The sequence below is a fragment of the Myotis yumanensis genome, unplaced genomic scaffold (assembly GCF_028538775.1).
Source record: "Myotis yumanensis isolate MYYU_CA2020_CCGP unplaced genomic scaffold, mMyoYum1.0.hap1 SCAF_1, whole genome shotgun sequence".
Taxonomy (NCBI): Eukaryota; Metazoa; Chordata; class Mammalia; order Chiroptera; family Vespertilionidae; genus Myotis; species Myotis yumanensis.
In genome coordinates, this window is record NW_027223752.1 from 123,459,867 (window position 1) to 123,476,384 (window position 16,518).

Consider the following 16,518-nt stretch of genomic DNA (forward strand, 5'->3'; position numbering starts at 1 on the left):
AAAGGCTTGAAGGCGGCTCCGGCCGGAGCAAAGGCCTGGGTTCCGGGTGCCGGAGGAAAACTGGTGCTGGCAGCCAGGGGAAGGGAAGGCCTATGGCACGAATCTTTTCGTGCAACAGGCCTCTAGTATTACAATAAACTTAGTTGATACATCTGTGGCAGAGTTTGAGAGGAGTGACTCCAATTTTGAAAAAGTTCTACTAGTGCAGCTGTTCTCAACCTGTGGGTCGTGACCCCTTTGGGGGTCAAACGACCCTTTCACAGGGGTCGCCTAAGACCATCGGAAAACACATCTATAATTACATATTGTTTTTGTGATTAATCACTCTGCTTTAATTATGTTCAATTTGTAACAATGAAAATACATCCTGCATATCAGATATTTACATTATGATCCATAACTAGCAAAATTACAGGTATGAAGTAGCAGCGAAAATAATTTTATGGTTGGGGGTCACCACAACATGAGGAATTGTATTAAAGGGTCGCGGCATTAGGAAGGTTGAGAACCACTGCTCTAGTGGATAAAATGCTATCAAAGAGCATCACATGCTACAAAGAAATTATTCATGAAAAGAAGAGTCAAGTAATGAGGCAAACTTCATTGTCTTATTTTAAGAAATTACCACAGCCACCCCAGTCTTCTGCAACTACCACCCTGATCAGTCAGCAGCCATCAACATTGAGGTAAGAACCTCTACCAGCAAAGAGATTATGACTCACTGAAAGCTCAGATGGTGGTCAGCATTTTTTAGCAATAAAATACTTTTAATTAAGTGTTTTACATTGTTTTTTAGACATAATGCTATTACACATGTAATAGACTATAGCAGCAATTTTTTAAGTGGTGTGCCACAACAAATTTTAAAACTATTTATAGTCAGAGGCACTAACCTCTTTTTCTTATATTGTTAAAAAAATGACAAAAGCCAATACAACAATAGCTGTCTGATGTTAATTAATCAAAATCATACCTATTTTTTGTCAGATCAGCAACAAATATATTTTTGGTGTGCTGCCGGATTTTAGTAATTAGTTTATGTGTGCCATGAGACAAAAAAGGTTGAAAATTACTCAATTACAGTATAGTGTAAACCTAGCTTTCATATGTCCTGGCAAACAAAAGATTAGTATAGTCATTTATCATGATACTTGCTCTATTGTGTTATACTAGGTGAACATGCAACATCTTTGAGGTATGTCTGTACACTTTCTGCACAGATATCTCTGTCTTCGGATCTTTTTTCCAACAAACCTGACTAAAGGCACTTACTCAGTATATATTCAATAATATGTAGAATATATGTTAAACATATATTTTAAATGACAAATGTATTGGTTAAACTATATATCATATGCATATATGTATATAAATAGCATATATATATATATATATATATATATATATATATACACACTTAGTGATGCCATTATTTTGACTTGTCTAAAATAAATCTTCTTTTTAGCATAATTATTTTTAAATCTGAAAAAATGACTTAGGATATCTATGAAGCAGAAATTTCTAAACATAGGTGCATTCAACAGATAATTCTGCCAATACAATGTTCAGTACGTTTGGTTGTCATAAGATCAGATTCACTCATGGCCAGTCACCCAACTATCATGTAGATCAGGGAAGAGCATGTTTAAGTGATTATTCAAGTTTTATCTATTTCTAACTGAACATTTCGACACCACCACCTAATAAGAAAAGAGCTAGAGATAAATCAATAAATGAATGTTGGAAAGGACAATATTAAACTACTAGAGATCCGGTGCATGAAAATTCATGCACTGGGGTGGGGGGGGTCCCTTAGCCTGGCCTGCCTCCTCTCACAGTCTGGGAGCCCTCAGGGGATGTCCTACTGACACCTCTGCAGGAGGCAACTGAGCCGATCAAGGGAAGGCGCTGCCTCCGCCGCCCCCCGAGTCCCCCCCCCTCCCCGCCCCCCCCCCCCCCCCCCCCCCCCCCGCATCATGCTGCCACTGCTGTTGCCGCTGCCGGCCACTGCGGCTGCCTGCCCTTGGCCCTTGCAACCTCTGAGGCTTTGTCCAGAAGGATGTCCAGAAAGTGTTCGGCTGACTGGTCTAATTAGCATATTTTGCTTTTGTTATTATAGATGTGGAACCCAAGGAGACCCACTATTGTTATACTGTTTTACTGTTTACTATCTGATATCATTATATGTTTTTAAACTTTCTGGCTTCAGAATTCGTTTTTACAACATAACACACTTCATATTTTCTAAAAATGAGACTATAACAGTAAAAAAATCATTTTGTACAAGGAAAAAAATAAAACCTCTACAATTGATCACAACGTAAGTTGTTTACCCTATTCTTCAAGTCACTAAGGCTGACTTCAGCTCATCAGTCTCCTGTAGGATATGATGAAGTTTAAAGGCCTGTACATATTTCAGGATAATAATGCTGGATAGAATCCATACATACTCTGACTTATTTAAACCAAAAGCATATACCCTTGCACAGCTAATAGAGTGAATTTAAACAGAAAGTTCCTTAAAACTTTACTGAAAAGCAGCAGTTGTTCTGGAAAGTTAAACTGCCAAAATTAGAGGCTCTTGGGGTAGTTGTAAAAAGATTCTAATGTTGGGTGGGGAAAAACAAACAAACCACCAAACCTTAGAATATTGCAAAACAAGAAATCAAAGTAGGACTGTCAAGCAATTCACATTTGAACCCCTCCCCCCCTTTTATTAACTGGGAAAATTTGGGATTCTGTACTTACCAGTGATTTTGATTCCTTAGGGCAATTATTAGTTTACTACTTTTGCTGGCTTACAATTATTTTAATATATCAAAAAGACTATTTTCTAGAGAAAAATGTCTTTTAAATATTCAGATAGCATATGCTCACAAACCTCACCATTATGTTTATATATATATATATGGTTGCTCCTTTTCAGATTTCATATAAAAATATGTGTTATGTAGAAACATTTGATAGCTGGAACAAATGGGAAAGTGACATCTTTACCTATTTAAAATAAAGGTATGAAAACAACATAGAATTAATGGGAATTTAAATAATAATAACAATAATAATAGCTAACTTTTATTGAGCTTTTATCATGTGCCAAAGCATTATGGACTATCTCATTTACTCCTCCCACAGCCCTATTAATATATACCATGATTAATTCCAGTTAATTGATAAGGAAATTTAAGACTACAAAAGTTACCTTTTAGAGTTATAAGCTAAAGGAGTAAAGCTCAGTGAAATTAATCTTTAAATATAACTAATGTTTTGCATCTTTCTTAATAAGTATAGACTAAGTTTATATTAGCATATGGAACCTATGGTTCTTGTTTTATGTTTCCCCATTTTTTGATATATAATGGACATATACCATTATATTAATTTCAGATATATAGCATAATGATTCAATATTTGTATATATTGTGAAATGATACCACAATAAGTCTAGTTAACATCCATCACCACATACAGTTACAATTTTATTTTTCTTGTGATGAGAATTTTTAAGATTTATTCTCTTAGCAACTTTTAAATACGCAATACAGTTGTTTTAAAGCAAATACATTTCTTAATTTCTTTTTCTCTTGAGAAAAAAACCTGGCCTATAGTATATTAGGGTGTGGCAGACAATTGCCCATTAGCCAAATCAGGCCAGGGCACTTGCAATTGTAAATAAAATTTTACTGGTACTCAGCAATAGTCATCTTTTATTCATTTTACCTGTTGTCTTTGGCTGCTTTCACACTACAGTGGTAAAGCTGAGTTAAGACAAAGACTATATGACCCACCAAGACCAAGATCTTTACATATTGTTTTGGGTTTTTTTTTTCTTAAGAAAATGTTTGCTAAGTCCTGTGGTATACATCTTTATTTGGGATGCATGTAAAATGTCAAACATTTGGTTACTATATTCAGAAAAAATATTAATACCTTTTAATAGTACCTTCTGTTAACACATTTCATATCAGCAAATATGATCTGGGTTATAAAATATGAAAGGAAGGAAAAACCTTAACTCAGTACAAGATCACATTTTCTCAGTATAAATATTATAATAATTTATAAACATAATTTTTTATCATTTTTAATATATCAGTTATATATAATTGGAAGAAGTATGTCAAGGGGAAGTATCAATTGTGCTGCTTGATATTTATTTCTTTGTCACTATGGTTCATTGTGTTAGCCAGGGCTCTTGAATTTGAGGATTTTGAATTCTGATATTTTACTTGGAGCTCTGTTTTAGGCAGCTGTTGGCAAAGTGTTGTAAATATGCTAGGCATTTGTACTATCTCAACAAATAGAGATCTTAAGAAATAGCTATTACTTGTTTTTTACTGGTTCATCATTGGAAATTTCTCTGTAAATGAGTTTAGTCACTCAATGAAAAAAATGAATCTAGTGAGAAGCAACAAAATCAATTAAGAAATGCCTCTTTGGTTAGTTTTTACATGTACAATAATACCTTCAGAAGCCATGTAACTCAACATTGTTATTTCTTGTTTTTATTTTATTTTATTTTCTAGATTTGGATGATCTATAGTAACTGTTCATCAAAGTATAGGTGAAGCTAAAGAACAGTTTTACTACGAGAGAACAGTATTCCTCAGGTGTGTTGCCAACTCCAACCCCCCTGTTCGGTACAGCTGGAGGCGTGGCCAGGAGGTGGTTACTACAAAGGATCTGATAAAGGAGTGGAGATTTATGAACCCCTTCTTTACCCAGGTAGGAATTAAGGTATAGTATATCCACCCCACTCTGTTAGGATACTATCCTAATTCAAGCAGCATGGAATATTATATCTATTAAAAAAAGATAGTTTCTTCAAACCTGGCTTTTAAAAAAATATATTCTTGATTGAACGATTGAACGATCAGAAGACTCAAATGATGAAGGAAAATTGGTTTAACTTTTACATGGTAATTCATTAAGTTTTATGTTAACGCTTGAAACAAATTAAATTAATTATCCTAATTACATATCTTTGTTCATAAGTTCACCTAGGTTTCATTATCCTATCTAATAAAGAGGGAATATGCTAATTGACTGCCCCACTGTCAAAGATGGTGATGCCCACAGCCAATAAGGAGGGGACATGCTAATTGACCACCCTGCCCTCAAAGATGGCGGTGACCACAGCCACAAGATGGTGGCGCCCAGTCCCCTCAGCCCCCCAGTCACCCAGGGCTGGCCCGAGGCTCAGGTAACCAAGGTCGGTCGAGGCTTGCACTGCTGGCAGTGGCAGCAGAAGAGGTGTGTGATGGGGCGTCGCCTTCCCCTGTTCACCAAGTCGCCTCCCACCTCTGAGAGCTCCTGGACTGTGGGAGGGGGCAGGCTGGACTGAGGGACCCCCCTCCAGTGCATCAATTTTCATGCACCGGGCCTCTAGTAAAGTACATAATTATACATTTGCTGAATGCTTTTCTTTGTGGAAAATATTTCTTAAACAACTTTGATTTCCCCATTTCAATGGTAAATAAGTTTTAAAGAAATGCAGAAATATACTTGTCATTTATTTCACTTTGGTTTTAGAAAAAAAATCTGTCAAATTTCATTTGTTCATTTTTGGTTTTCAATTATTTTTGAGTAGAGCCTTAATTATGTAAAAAGTAAAACATCTAATGAGTCATTAAAAACTTATTTTAGAAAAAGAAAAATTAAATTAATTTTTATAGAGTGAATTTAATATGAAATATGTTTCTGTAATATACTGAGAGTGGAGAATTAATAATTATTGAAGAAGATATTGAAGTTTATAGGAGTATATTTGAATGCTATTTAATCAGACCTTTCTCTGAAGCCTATCTTTGTGTGTGTTTTTTTCTTAAAATTTTTTAACATTGATGTTATTGCAGACTTCCCTCATCTCCTCCTCCCCCCTTTGCCTACCTTCACCTACTTGTCTTCCCCCTCTTTTGGCCTTCACCACACTATTGTCCAACTTATTTTTAGTTAATTTCTAGTTCAATCCCACTGTGTCAAAAAGCATACTCTGAATAATTTTAATCTTTAAAAATTGAGACTTACATTATGCTAAACCTATGTTTCTACTTTCATAAATGACCCATGTGCACCCATAAGAATGTGCATTCCAAAATTGTTGAATGCCAATTAGGTCATATTTGTTGTGTTATTCAGACCTTCTATATGTTTTCTTATTGTTGTGTCTGCTGTTCTAAGCTATTGAGAGAGTGTAGTTACTATCTATGAATTTATATATTTAAAATTTATTACTAGTACATACAGATTTAGAATAATTATATCTTCCTGGTGGACTGAGTATATTATCTTCCTCATATTATATCCTCCTGGTAGATTATCATTAAGAAATATCCTTCTTTACCTCTAGGAGTGCTTTTTGCCTTAAAGTTTGTTTTGTCTGTCATTAATTAGCTACACAAGTTGTATTTTAGTTAGTGGTTTTTATGTTTTTTAGAGGCGGGAGTTGGGGGAAAGGAATGGTAAATCATCTCTTTTACTTTCAAAAATTTCTATGTCTTTATATTTAAAAACATCACTGGCAACCAGTATATAGGTCTTTGTTGTTTAAATCCAGTTGGATAATATCAGTTTTTAGTGCATTTAATCCAATGGCTGATATCTATTTTTTTCTATACGACCCACCTGTTTTATTTTATACCTCTCTTTTCTTGACTTTTGGATTTATCAAAAACTTATAATTATTTAATCTTCTCCTTTATTTAACTAAGAATTTTAAATTATTTTATTATCACTTTATTGGTTACTTAAAAATTACAGCCTGCACCCTTGACCACTTTCTCAATAAGGGCATAAACATGGAATACATTAATAATATTTATACTTGTTATATTTTATTTGAGTCTAGTCTTTTAATTCTGCATATATTTAAAAATCAATAGGACATTATTTTGTTTTTTAAACCATCATTATCCACTTATATTTACCAACTTATTTTCTTTTTCTATTTTGAATTAATTTTTGTTTATGGTGTGATGGAATGTTTGAAATTCATTTTTTTAAAATATATTTTTATTGATTTCAGAGAGGAAGTGAGAGAGAGAGAGAGAGAGAGAGAGAGAGAGAGAGAGGAACATCAATGATGAGAAAGAATCATTGATTAGCTGCCTCTTGCACGCCCTCCACTGGGATCGAGCCCACAACCTGGGCATATGCCCTTGACGAGAATCAAACCCAAGATCTTTCAATCCACAGACTGATGTTCTATCCACTGAGCATAACCGGCTAGGGTGAGGTTCTTTTTTTTTTGCAGAGGGATAGACATGTGTTCTAGTACCATTTATTGCAAAGATCATTCTTTCACAACTAAATTTTCTTGGCACCTAAATTGAAAATCAATTGGCCCTATATATTAAGGTCTACTTCTGAACTATTTATTCTGTTACATTGATTATATGTCTGTCTTTATGCCAATACCACACTGCCTTAATTACTGTAGTTTATAACAAGTCCTGAAATCAGGAAAAATAAGTCCTTCAACTGTGTTCATCTCTTTAAAAAATTGTTTTGAATATTTTAGCTTCTTTCTATTTCCACTTAAATTATATGATCATCTTGTCAATTTCTACAAAAGTCTAGTAAGATTTTGAGTGAGGTTTTGTTGAATTTATAGATCGATTTGAGGAGACTGATTAAGGTTATTGAACTGAAGATGATTGATATTGACAATGTATTATAATCAAGCAATGAAAAACCCCATCTCCTCCATTTTGATTTTAATTGTCACATGTAATATTTATTGCTCTATGAAAAATTTGAGAGCACATGTAAGATTTAACAAAACCAGTTTTATTTAGATTGATCACCCTTTGAGATACTGCTTTGAGTCTTTGTGTATACTAGTATATGTGTTTATCAGAGATGCATAGGAAGCTGGTCATTTACTTAAGAAATTCTGGAGTGTTACTTATAGGGAAATTACCTCTCAGGGGCCAAGCAGCATATATAGTTATTATATAGCTGCCAGGAGACTCAAGGATTTCTTTTTCAATGCGCCATAATAGGTATACTTGTGTGTAGGGATCACAAATGCAAATGCCTACTGAGACTAATCTGGTAACATTAATATGTGAATCTGCCTGTTGGTATGAAAATAAAAAATGCTGAGACATGCTGTACATGCCCACTTATCAGAGAAAATAATTGCCTGTTGTCCCCAGAGTTCAACCTTTGTCCCTTCTGGGCTACCATTTTGAAACTCTGCTTGATTCCAGTTTCCTCATGGAAGATGCAGTAGTACTTGCAATAACATTTCTAGTCTCATATGATTTCAAATATAGAGAGACTAGAGGCCCAATACATGAAAATTCGTGCAAGAGTAGGCCTTCCTTCCCTTGGCTGCTGGCACCAGCTTCCCTCCGGGACCCGGGACTGGGGCTGCTTCCCTCCTCTGGCCGATGGCAGGCACCTGGGACCTGGGCTGGCTTCTCTTGGGCCATCCACAGGCACCTAGGGTCCCGACCGGCTTCTTTCCGGCCCAGCTTCATCAGGAATGACATCCGGAAGATGTCCAGCCTAAGTAGCATATTACCCTTTTATTATTATAGGTAATACAGAGTAAGCAGGGTTTCTATGGAAGTTCCATTGAATGAAATAATTAGAATTAATAAATTGAAAACTTCATGGCTGATTCCAGTTTCATGGACACATTTTTATAATAAAGATGAATATGACATAGAGAAGATTTTTACCCAGGAATCTACTGGTAGAAAACAATGTCCTTATTTGTAGCTTCTAACTGCCTTGGAAATTTGGAAGAACTGTAAAGTATGATTGTACAAAGCAACAGAATGAACTTAGCCAGTGGTTTTTATTTTATCAATGATAAATTATAATTTCTATACATATTCTAATTTATAGAGTTATCATATCCAGTTGTTTTTCCCTATATTAAAAAATAAACCCAAACATTTTTTAGTAAACCAGAATTGTATTATTGAGTTAACGGCATCAGTTATTATGTCTACATGTCAACTTTGTTTAAGATTTAAAATTAATTTTGTGTTGTATCCTTGAAATATTTCCCAGGATTGACTTTTTTTGGGGGGGGAGGGGTGGCTTGGTATAATGGCTTTGCTATTTGTAATGAAATATGAATGGTGTTGACTTTTCCTTTTGCTTAATGTGCTATCATATATAGATATAGGTAAATATATTTTAATTCTTAGTTATTTTTTTGCACTGTTGTTTGCCACCAATTGCCATGTTTACTTTCATAATGAAAGAACTTTCCATGTTAGCCTTGTTGGTATTGGAAGACTTAATAATATTTTAATTTACTTCTATAGATCCTATGGCCTTCATGTTTCCATAGTGTAACTAAGATACAATTGACATAACTGAGATGTTCTATGTGACAGATTGGCAACTTTCTGCCAGTGACAGAGGTTATAGGCAAGGTTTCTTCTCTAACTTTATTGATATTTTAGGGAGAAGTTAAGGTAAACAGTGATTATAATACAAAGTAAAAATTATTGACAAAATCGAGGCACACAATACTGCTATGGAGAGAGCATTAAAGATGGAAATCAACAGCACCTACAATAATACATTAGAAAGATAATATCTCTAAAGATTGGCTATGTCTCTGGTTTACTGGAACAATAATTGGTCCATGTGGGCAAAAGTGGACTACAAAGCTGGGAAGGTATACTGGGATTATATTGTGGAATGTTTAAATGACAGATCATAAGTCTGATTATTTATTAATGTTAGAAATTTAAATTTCTTTTAAAGTTAGGATTTTCTATTCAATAACAATGAATAAAATAAAATGAAATACAATTTCTAAGGTAAGATTTATCTATTCTACATGCCTATTCATACTAAACTAATAACTGTGTCAATTTGAATTGAATATTTATTTAACCATCTTGTTGAGTGACAAAATCCTTTTTATACCTTTTTTTAGATAGTGTTTCTGAAATGGAATTGTTGTGTGTTTCCAAGGTTGATGTAAATTCAAAAGCATATCCTATCTAATAAAAGAGTAATATGCAAATTAACTCTCACACACTCACTTCGTCAGTCCTTCACAAAGATGGTGGCGGCCACGGAGCTGGAGTGAGCAGGAGGCTTAGGTTGCCCCCGGCAATGGAGGAAGCCAAGCTTCCTACCTGCCCTGACTGGCCCTGAGCTCCACTCAGGGCTACAAAGTTTCAATTATAGAAGATAAATAAATCCCAGATACCTGCTTCCAGCCGGCATGGCCTCTGCTCAAGGAGGGGCTGGGAACATGGGTTGCCAAGGGCAACCAAGGCTTCGAGTGGGACCAAGGCTACAAAGTTTCAGTTATAGAAGTTAAATAAATCCCAGATACCTACTTCCAGCCTGCAGCCATGGCCAGCCTGAAAATGGCCATCAGCCCCTCACCCAGGCTGGCCAGGCACCCCAGTAAGGCCCCCCAACCTGAAGGGGCTGTGGCCAGCCTGAAAACAGCCCTAAGCCCCACACCCAGGCTGTCCAAACTCCCATGGTGTGAGGGTCCCCACTGTGGAGTTTGACCAGCATGCAAACAGCCATCAGCCCCTCACCCAGGATGGCTAGGCACCCCAGTGGGGACCCCCAACCTGAAGGGGGCGTGACCTGCAAACAGCCCTCAGCCCCTCATCCAGGCACCCTAGCGGGACCCCTACCTTGATCCGGGACACCCTTCAGGACAAACCAGCTGGCCCCCACCTGTGCACCAGGCCTCTATCCTATATAATAAAAGGGTAATATGAAAATTGGCCCTAACAGCAGAACGACTGGGAATGACTGGTCACTATGACACACACTGACCACCAGGGGGCAGATGCTCAATGCAGGAGCTGCCCCCTGGTGGTCAGTGTGCTCCCACAGGGGGAGCTCTGCTTAGCCACAAGCCAGGCTGACGGCTGCCAGCACAGCGGTGGTGGCGGGAGCCTTTCCCGCCTCCTCAACAGCACTAAGGATGTCCGACTGCAGCTTAGGCCTGCTCCCCACTGGCAAGTGGACATCCCCTGTGGGCTCCCAGGCTGCCAGAGGGATGTCTGACTGCCAACTTAGGCCTGATCCCCTGGGGAGCGGGCCTAAGCCAGCAGGTGGACATCTCCTGAGGGGTCCCAGACTGCGAGAGGCCACAGGCCGGGCTGAGGGACCCCCCTCCCGAGTGCACAAATTTTTGTGCACCAGGCCTCTAGTTATGTAATAAGTCTAAGAAGAAGAATTATGCTTTTCATACTTCCACTCAATACTAAAGATGTAGTCTAGCATATATTGCTATCTATAAGTTTGTAATGAGTTACAATTTAAGTTGTAAAATATCAGTGTGAATTGGAAGTCTTTCTTTACTGATATCTGAAAATACATATTTTTAAAAGTTCCATATTCATGAGTAAAATGGAAATACTGCTTAAGGCTATGGTTATTATTTTATGGAAAATATCACCATTGGTAATGGCTACTGACAAATATATAGAATACCTTTTCTTTATTTCTTTTATTTTAAAAAAGTAGTTTTAAAAGTTTAAATATAGGTTTTGAAATTAATTTTTGTGAATGTTAAAGAAATATGTACTTAAATCTTACCAACTCTACATACTGTTGCTATTTTCCTAGAATTTTTAAAAAGATGTTCATGACATCATATTGTGTATTATAATTAAACATCTAATTATAACTGAACATATTTACATCAATTACATAATTAGTTATAATTAGACTAATTATACAATTAGACAATAATCAACTGAAAATTTCCTTTAGAAATCATGGAAATTCACATGCAAAAAATCTTCCAACATCACAGAATATTAAATGTATATGCTCAACAAAATAAAAATTGATGTTAAGTGATATAACAATTTTAAGTTATAAAGTCTAAATAGTAAATATATCTCTACATGAACACATAAGCTATTTGGTAGCATAACTTTGGGAGATGTTTATTGAGAGGAAGAGGGTCATCTTGAATGTCTTTATCATTATCTGAATGTGGTGAATTAATTAAGTGGGTAAGGTTTAAATTCTTCTATAACTCTGTCTGTTTTCTACATTTCTTCAATATACTGTGGCTGTATTAGCCCCTCTGCCTCTTTGACATGCTACACAGATTAATCTTACAAATTAATCTAGATGACTGTACTGTAGGGCCACACATTTTGGTATCTTTTTTTCTGAATACAAGATATAAATAATCTTAATTTACACAAAACAACTCTCCAATCCTGTTAACTGAACCACTGGGAAATTGTGTATCTAGACTTCATAGGGCATGTGCGAGAAGCAACCAATTGATGTATCTCTCTCTTTCTCTCTTTCTCTCTCTCTCTCTCTCCTCTCACCCTCCCTTCCACTCTAAAAAATCAATGGAAAAAATATCCTCCAGTGAGGATTAACAACAGCAACAACAAAAAAGGTCAATAAAAGGATCTGAGAGGGAGATATTGACTATACAAAGAAGTAGTAATCAAAAGTCTAAGATTTATGTTACTAAAAAAATAACAGTAGATTTAAAGAAGTGGTCTTGAAGTTCAATTGGGAATATGTTGCGTTTTAGGTGTCTGTGAGACATCAGAATGGACCTGTTGAAGTAAAAAATTGGTATATGTATCTGAAACTATAGGGAGAATCCTGGAATAAGGATACAGACTTGATAGAGTGGTTGAGGGAGTAAGGGCTTATAGTAGAAATTCATCAGCAAGTCTAAGATCACCTAGAGGAATTCTATAGTGAGATTAACTATAAAATAAATAGAATGTCACAGAGGTAGGAGGAATAAGATACACCCACTCATTTGAAAATTACCTGAGTCAACTAGTTCTCGTATAACATTGTCTTTCAACTATGCTTTCTAACTAAGCATACATTTCTAGGCATTATATCTAATTAGCATAAATTATAACTCTATAATACAGTGATAAATTGTTTTAAATGTAAATTCTAAAAACACACACTGACTGTGTATATTTGTGTGGGGTGGATATGTATTTGTGGAGAAAAAAATACAATGCATTTTCTAAAGAAAAATTAAGAGAGAAGATTGTTGCTTATACTACAGATGAAAATGCTAAAGATGTGACTGAGTTAAGAGTGGATTTTGACAGTGAATGACAGGAATCATGGCCACAAAGCTCATGCACACAGAAGGAGAGATTCATTTGATACATTTGGAAACCTCTGTGTGCCTGCCTATGTGTGAGCAAGCTTGTGTTTTTGTTTGTTTGTTTGTTTTTGTTTTTGGGGGGGGATTTTTTGCAAATGAACAGGCACCGTCTTTATGTATCGCACTAAGTGTTCTGATCCTTTTGAGGATTGTATGCAAGAGCTGTAATGTTTTGGATTTAAATGATATTACTGAAGTAAAATAAAAGAAACATGGTTTCATACAGGTGTCATCTAGAAAAAAATTAACATTATAAAAATTGCTGTACCAAATCTGATGTCATTGAGATACTGTTTTATCATCTTCACAATTCAGTTACTTATGAGAGCAACTCTTTTGCTATTTTGAGAAGATGCATAGACTTTGGAAGGGAAATAATTCCCAAGAAACCTCCTTGAATTGGGCAGAAGTTGTTTTTTGTTTTTTCTTTTTATTGTTTTTCTTTGTGTAGTATTTTTGCTATTTGAACAATTTCAGTCTTTTTTCATGGTTTTCTTGCTAATCAATAGTTTATATGGTATTTCTGGTCACTTGCCTTAGTTGAGTCTATTTGCAATTTTGCAGATTTATCTGGGACTCCTAGACCTTGAACTCTTGAATGTAAATAACAACAACAATAATATAGCTACAGTCATGAATATTTTTTTATTGTTTTAGATTTATATTCTGTCATTGCTCCATATTCACAAAATATTTATGTATATAAATTGAATTATATATATTTAGGTTGACTTCATTATCTTTCAAAGTTGTTCTACTTTCAAAGTTGGCATTTTCCTTTTAAAAACAAAATCTACAAAATTCTGCTAGTAATATGATTTAGTACAATATAACGCCATGATTCATTCATTCATTCATTCATCTTGATTATTATTGACTTTTTCTAATGCCCTTTTTCACATTTTCAGGGTGAAACAAAGATCTTAAAACTAAAGAATCTTCGACCTCAGGACTATGCTAATTATAGCTGCATTGCTTCAGTGAGGAATGTATGTAATATTCCTGATAAGATGGTATCATTTAGACTTTCCAATAAAACAGGTAAGGAAATATCTCTGAAAGTTTTATGTTTATTATTCAAAATGAATGTTTAATTGTCCCTTAACTTTCTTATAGTGCAAATCATTTCTATAATATGTGTTTGAGCAAAGCATCTTTTTTTATTTCTCAGAAAATTCTGTGATATCGGAAAATCTTTTGGTAAACGGACACCATACAATTTAATTGCAATGTGCTCCCATGTAATGTTTGTTTATATAGCATACACAATTACTTATCCTTATTATTGAATTTATAAATGTCACAAGAAAGCCTATATTCTGTTCAAAGACATTTCTGAGAAATACTAGATTCTTCATTTAAAAATGTGTGATCTATTTTTTTTGTATGTGTGTGATTCCAAAGTTAAGTATAAGAATCTCTGTTTTTACTCTATTTCACATCAACAAAGTTAATTGTTAACTTTGAGTAGGTGCTTTTAAGAAAGTATTTTTCTAAAAAAATGTCAAAACATTAGCAATACTGACACTTAAGTTAGCCTACATTTAGTAATATAAGTCTCAGAATAAATGCAAGCATCAAGAAATTGCCAAAGGAAAGAGCAAAGAAAGAGCATATGGATGAACAACTTTTGTATGATTATGTATAAACAATCAACTTACTAAATTAGAATTTCAACTGGTTTGAAAAACTTTCCGTGCAATTAAGATAAAATTTTACTTTTAAATAATTATACTGAGATGAAAGTTAATTACTTTTTTCACTAACAAAAACTTTGAGAAGTATGGGCCCCGCTATGCCTTGCTTTAGTTCCTGGTTCTGCCACTTATTAGTTCTTGGATCTTGTTGAACAGGTCACTTCACCTTTTTTTCCTCAACTTCCTCATAAACTCATAAAGTTGTAAAAAGGAATAAATGAGTTGATATTTATAAGGCATGTGGGACACACTTTATTAGTTCTTCCAACACAGAGCTAGTCAGCAACTTTATTCGCCTAGAAAAGATTAAACCTAAGATTTTATTGAAAGATGAAAAAATGCATACTCATACATTGGTTTATCAATATATGTTCCAAATGAGCTAGTATTTTGAAAAATTCTTTCATTTATTCATGTACTTATAAATCAGGAACTTATTGGGTGTTTATTATGGGTCAGAATGATAGGCATAGAGATTGACTAAAATATAAATTGCCACCAAAGTAGAGAAATGCTCTATTAAACAACAGATAAAAGTCATTAGAAGAAAGCAAAAGAAGGATGTGAGAGAGAAAATTAAACTGTATCAAGATGGATAAGAAACACTTGACAGAAACTATATTTCCTACAAAATAGAAATATAAAATCTTAGTGATCCTAAGATTTATAAGTTTTTAAAATATAATTTTACTTGAAAAAGAATAAATAGGATATTCAGAAATAAAAATTAATGATTAACATATAAAAACTTGGTGTTATTATATTTTTCTTTTGATATGCAATATTTTGTGAATTATGGTAAAAATTTGCATCATAACTAATTTTGTATCCTTGATGAGTTGTCTTGAGAATGAAAGAAATCAACATATACAAAAATTATTTAAAGACTAAGAGGGACAATAAAATTATATTTAATATTTTTTATGCTACAGAAATGTATAGTTTTATTGGTTCCCAATGTCCCATAGCTAACGAGTGGGAACAAGATTGATCTTAATATTTGAAGAGTAGTCTGCCAGCTCAAAAGCCAGAGCTTTCCTATCTGTCCAAGAGAGAGCACAGGGCACTCTCAGCTTTCTGTTTCATTATTTTTTAGGCTAAAGTATTTTATATGTAGGCTAAGGAAACAAAATAACCTATTATTGTCTTCTGTAAATTATCTCACGAAAAATTTAAGTTGATGTTCATGACAAAATGAGCATCAAAATGATGGTAAATAATTGGATTTAAAGATATAAGCTAGTACCTTATTTGACTGTTTAGTACTCTAAGTAGGCATGTCATGTGCCTGGTGCTTTACATATTCAAATCAGATTTGCTTCAGCACTTTTCTTATCTGGCTGTGCTCAAAGTTGGGATAGTTCGTGCATTTCAAATAGGTAAAATCATTGAGGTAGCTCACAAAGTACACCAGAAATAAATTAAGCTTTCAGCATCTTCGTGTAAACAAGCCTATGAACTGACAAATACGTACATGCAGCCCTGTTCATTGCTTTTCTAACATTTGAAGGAGATCATAAGTCATCGTTGCCATAATCCATGTGAGAGTCAGGTGCTCTTTACAGTTTTTATTCTTGTGAATCTCCAAATGACGTGGATAAAATTCCCACGTCTTTAAATTTTGATGTGCAAAATGTCAGGAAAATGTATAACTTACTGAGGGGAGAATAGTTGATTATAAATTTTGTTTCATGAATC

General features: G+C 34.6%; 1 protein-coding gene across 1 annotated transcript in view; it reads left to right on the forward strand.

The window, feature by feature from the left end:
• The first annotated feature begins 4,683 nt into the window (after nt 1–4,683).
• Nucleotides 4,684–16,518, forward strand: part of MDGA2 (MAM domain containing glycosylphosphatidylinositol anchor 2) — a 339,368-nt gene continuing 327,533 nt past the window's right edge. Inside the window, exons 1-2 of the mRNA XM_070431541.1 lie at nt 4,684–4,725; nt 14,032–14,164. Of these exons, the coding sequence (XP_070287642.1) occupies nt 4,705–4,725; nt 14,032–14,164 (154 nt within the window). The 5' untranslated portion in view covers nt 4,684–4,704. The remainder of the gene's footprint in view (nt 4,726–14,031; nt 14,165–16,518) is intronic.